Source organism: Octopus bimaculoides, chromosome 15 (assembly GCF_001194135.2).
Source record: "Octopus bimaculoides isolate UCB-OBI-ISO-001 chromosome 15, ASM119413v2, whole genome shotgun sequence".
In the NCBI taxonomy this organism is placed as follows: domain Eukaryota; kingdom Metazoa; phylum Mollusca; class Cephalopoda; order Octopoda; family Octopodidae; genus Octopus; species Octopus bimaculoides.
This window is the reverse complement of record NC_068995.1, coordinates 1,899,962-1,904,838: the sequence shown is the minus strand read 5'-3', so window position 1 is coordinate 1,904,838 and position 4,877 is coordinate 1,899,962. Positions and strand designations below refer to the sequence as shown.

At 39.4% G+C, this 4,877-nt stretch overlaps 1 protein-coding gene across 2 annotated transcripts in view; it reads left to right on the top strand.

Annotated features, from left to right (window-relative positions):
* The window catches only part of LOC106874113 (chromodomain-helicase-DNA-binding protein 1-like), a 37,002-nt gene that overhangs the window by 7,799 nt on the left and 24,326 nt on the right, over window positions 1-4,877 (top strand). For both annotated transcript variants that reach the window (XM_014921720.2, XM_014921719.2), the window contains exons 3-5: window positions 2,645-2,751; window positions 3,091-3,220; window positions 4,122-4,232. In XM_014921720.2, coding sequence (XP_014777206.1) covers window positions 2,645-2,751; window positions 3,091-3,220; window positions 4,122-4,232 — 348 coding nt within the window. The remainder of the gene's footprint in view (window positions 1-2,644; window positions 2,752-3,090; window positions 3,221-4,121; window positions 4,233-4,877) is intronic.

Here is a 4,877-nt window from a genome sequence, read left to right as displayed (position 1 = left end):
TCTATCGTAGTGGCATCTCCAGACCTCTTTCTTTGCATCCTCATTTAATGCAAGCGTACCATCATCCATGCGAACACATTTCTCTCCTACAACATCACTATTCTCTCTCCTACACTGTCTTGCAACACGAAATACCTCGAGTCTTTGGTCCTCACGGCGCAGAACATTGGCAAATCTTTCCTTATCTGCTTCCCCTCTGGCTAAATAAACCTGTCGCCTAGCCTCCCTTCTGGCACATTGGTACAATTCCCTGCTACCACCGTTCTTCCAGTCCTTCCAAGCCTGTTTCTTTTGTGATGTCAGATTTAATTATCTAAATACTTCAATCTGTTAATTACCTTTCTTGACAGTCTGTTGTTGTTTAGTTCCATGTCTTTCCTGATTGACCCATAATCAAAGGTGTTCCGACTATGACCATCCAGTTTTATTTGCAGTCATGGTCTATCAAGTACTACATTGTCATATGTCACCTGATTTGTTTAACCCTTTTGTTACCAACCCAGCCGAAACTGGCTCAGAGTACAAATGTCTTGTTTTCATAAGTTTTGAATTAAAATCTTCCACCAAACCTTAGTCACAATTTATGTTCTTAACGCTAGCTAAATGATAACTAAGTTATTTTACTAAACTGTTTGTTATGTTTAAAATTAATTTGAAGAAACAAAGAGCATCGCAAAATAAATACAATAACGAAAGGGTTAAGGCAGTTGGCTGCTATTTTTAGCAGGTTGAGCAACCACATGGTAGCAGTGGTGGTGTAGATGTGGCATGTAAAAAGCACCATTTGAGCGTGATTGTTACCAGTGTCGCCTGACTGGCATGTGAAAAAACATTCGAGCGAGGTCGTTGCCAGTGCCACTGGACTGGCTCCTGTGAAGGTGGCATGTAAAAAACACCATTTGAGCGTGGACGTTGCCAGTACCACCGGACTGGCCCTCGTGCCGGTGGCACGTAAAAGCACCCACTACACTCTCTGAGTGGTTGGCGTTAGGAAGAGCATCCAGCTGTAGAAACTCTGCCAGATCAGATTGGAGCCTGTTGCAGCCATCTGGTTTCACCAGTCCTCTGTCAAATCGTCCAACCCATGCTAGTATGGAAGGCGGACGTTAAACGATGATGATGATCATCATCCAACTGTAAAAACCCTGCCAAAACAGTCACAGAAGTCTGGTGCAAGCTTCCGCCTGGCCGGCTACTGTCAAACCGTTTCACCCATGCCAGCATGGAGGACGGACGTTAAACGATGATGATGATGATACAGTGGGCTCCTGTCAGTTTTTGTATATGAAATCCTCTGACAAGGCTTTGATCAGCCATGTGAGTGGATTTGGTAGACAGCTGTTGCAGAAGATACTTGCCCAAGGTGTTGCACAGTGGGACAGAACGTGAAACTCTGTGGTAAGCAAGCCCCCACGGGGCCACCCCCAATATGTATGTATGTGTGTGTGTGTAATTAAATATATAGAGAGAGATGTTCACCTTTTGTTTTTGCAGAAAATTTAATAACAGCCTGGTATCTTGTTATCAGGATGTCAAGGAGGTGATATCTGTGTCTGTTGCCAGGGAAACCATTTTATCCTGAATCTGTTGCTATGTATTCTCTCTAATCAAACATTTCACTTCTGAATTAGAAGAAAACTGAGTGTGTGAAGCCATGATAACAATGTTGAAGATGACTGTGATAAGGAACAGGATGATGATGATGGTGATAATGTGTTGGTTTGCAGAGACACCAGACAAGCCAGTGTCAAGTTGCTCATAGAATTGGTTCAGTGTTTTTCTTCATTGAAGAAACTACAGAATAGTTTATCTGGAAAGAGTTAACCAATTGAAAAACTGATTAAGGAATTTCAATAAATGAGAAACTGTTAAATAGGAAACAGGAAATAAGTCGAGAAAGCAGGTTGGAAGTTATAACAGTAAATTTCTTCTGGGTTTAGAGAGAGAGAGAGAGAGAGAGAAACAAAATATTAAACCAAAAATGTTTTGATATCTTTTTAATCTGTTAAATATGTTGAACGTTTTAAAGTGCTGAAGTTGTAAGTGTATCAGGCATTGCCTGACACAGCTGCTGGCTTCCTCTTAAGCCTGGCTGTGCTGAAAACTTGGTTCCAGCTGCTTGAAATGGATTTCTAGATTAATAGTTAGCAATAGAGAATGTTTGATTTTTAGACAAGATAGTTCATCATCATCATCACCATCATTTGTATGTCTGCTTTCCATGCTGGCATGAGTTAGAGGAAGCATTACAATCTGAGTTCTTATTGGGAGCCACTGCTCTCATAGACTGGTGTTCATATCTGTCACTTTTTAAGTTCGTTTCTATAGCTGGACACCCTTTCTCTTGTCAGTCACTTTACAGAGTTGTGCCAGCCCTAGAAGAATTATAATCCCTCCACAAGACAAGATTGATGGGACCTCAAACCCTTACTTTCTTCACCCATCTGCCATTCACTTCACAGTATGTACTGGGTACATTTTCATGACACCAATGCTAGAGAAGTTTATAAACCTCACACCTTCTCCATTCATTTACCATTCACTTTACAACATGTACTGATCATGTTTTATTGTGGCACCATCATTAGAGAGGTTGTCAAGTTCTGCAATTTAATTTCATATTTTTGTTTGTTTTTTTCCACAGACGATTGCATGTATTTTGTTCCTACGCAAAACAGAGAAGATTCAAAAACCTGACATTGTTATCTGTCCACGATCAGTGCTGGAAAATTGGCAATTGGAATTTGAGAGGTAAGAAATCTCTGAAAATAAATCCTGGCCATTCAACAACAAACACACATCTTAATTTTAATAGCAAATATTAAATAATATAAATAAAGGACAGAAGAATGGTTTCTTCGTTTAGATTAGAGTTCACAGGAGACTGGTTTGATTCGATGGTTTTAAGACTGAGGGATAATTGCACTGTTGGGTTGATTCATGTTATACAAGATGTTGTGGGTTAATTAAGGCCTTAGAATTTTGTCATTAATTATCATTTGACTGACATTGTCTCCATCCTCTCTTCTTGTCTTCTCCACTCAACACTTTATCATCATCATCATCATCATCACTGCCTCAACAAACCAGGTTTTCTCCCAATTTGAAAGTGAAATGTTTGATTGGAGAAAAGAATACACGGCAAGAGATTCTGGAGAAGATGGTTTCCACGGCAACAGATGCAGATGCCTCCCTAGATGTCCTGTTAACAACATATGAGGTAAGTTGGGATGTTCTGTTCAAATTGGAGTGGGTGGAGCTTGAATGTATCCATGGCAACACAGATCACATTCAGTTTTCAGATTTATAAAATAGTCATCGTCATCATGAACATCCACTTTTCCATGCTAGTATGGGTCAGACAGAATTTGTCGAAGCAGATTTTCCCCTTGTGTAAAAGTTTAAAAAATTTATTTGAATAGTCACAGTATATAACTGGTACTTATTTGGGCTCAGAACACCAATAAGTAAAGCTTCTTCAGCAGAATTTTGAGTTCAGATCTTAGAAGTACAAAAGCTAAATCTTCTAACTTTATTTATAAGGATTGATAACAGGAAGGGTAATCTGTCCATGAAATACTGGTGGATCAAAGTCTCGTCCAAAGTGGATGTTAAAGCAATAATGATAACGATGGTGACCAATCCAGGTGGAAGGAACCTGTAGAAGAGGAAGACCTAAGGAAACCTGAGAGGAAATGAAGATTAATCTCAGGAACCTGACCTTCTTGAAGCGAATGACCAAATGACCGTTACAAATATTGTTCTGGAGAAGACCCATGCAAAGACGAATGCAAACTTATGAGGCACAATCACAGTGAGATTAAGATTACGTAACTACAAACAAAAAAGTCTTGAGTTCAAACCTAACGGTTGCCATTACCTCCCTATTACGTCCCTTAATACTTTTCTCCAGGGACATCATTTATTTCTAATTAGAGTTTAATGAGTTTTTTTCTACATTTTATGCTGGAATTTCATCTTAGAATGCCAAGGAGAAATACCCATCCAGGATATGTAATAACTTACAGATGGGATGGTCAAAGCTGGATTACCTTTGATTATAGGTTAGGTCTGTCAGCTGATCTGGTAGGTTGCTGATGATTTCTTTCTTTCCTTTTCAGATTTGTCTTCGAGACGAGCTTCTGAAAAGGATATCTTGGCATTTGATGGTTGTCGATGAAGGTCACCGACTGAAGAGCCAAGACTCTATGCTCAGGTCCACTCTAGTTTCAGTAAGTTACTCTTCATATTATACACTCTTCACATATTATACACTCTTCATATTATACACTCCTTCATACATTCTCTGTGTATTTGAAGGTTACCTATGTGTGTTGTGTATATGTATTTTTGTTTTTATGTTCAGTTACAATGGAAACACTTTTACATAAATCTGATCGGTTACTCTATACTTTTGTAGAATACAAATTTCTTCGTCTTAAACAAGCATATTATTGTCAGTGACTTCGAAGTTTTGGCTAGCTAAGCCATTGTCGGACTATTCAACGATAGCTTGCTGACCAAAACTGGGAAGTCACTGTCAACAACATACTTGTTTAAGAATACACACACACATAGAGAATATATGTTAGTATGTGTGTATACATCATCATTTAATGTCCATTTTCCATACTGGTATGGGTTGGAGAGCTTGACTGGAACTGGTAAGGCTAGGGACTGCACCAGGCTCCAGCTGTCTGTTGAGGCATTGTTTCTACAGCTGAACGCCCTTCTTAATGCTAACCATTCCACAGAGTATACTGGATGCTTTTTATGTGGTACCAGTGCCTAGTACTTATTCTATCGGTCTCTTTTGCCAAACCACTAAGTTATAGGGACGTAAACACACCACCATCGGTTGTCAAGCGATGGGGGGG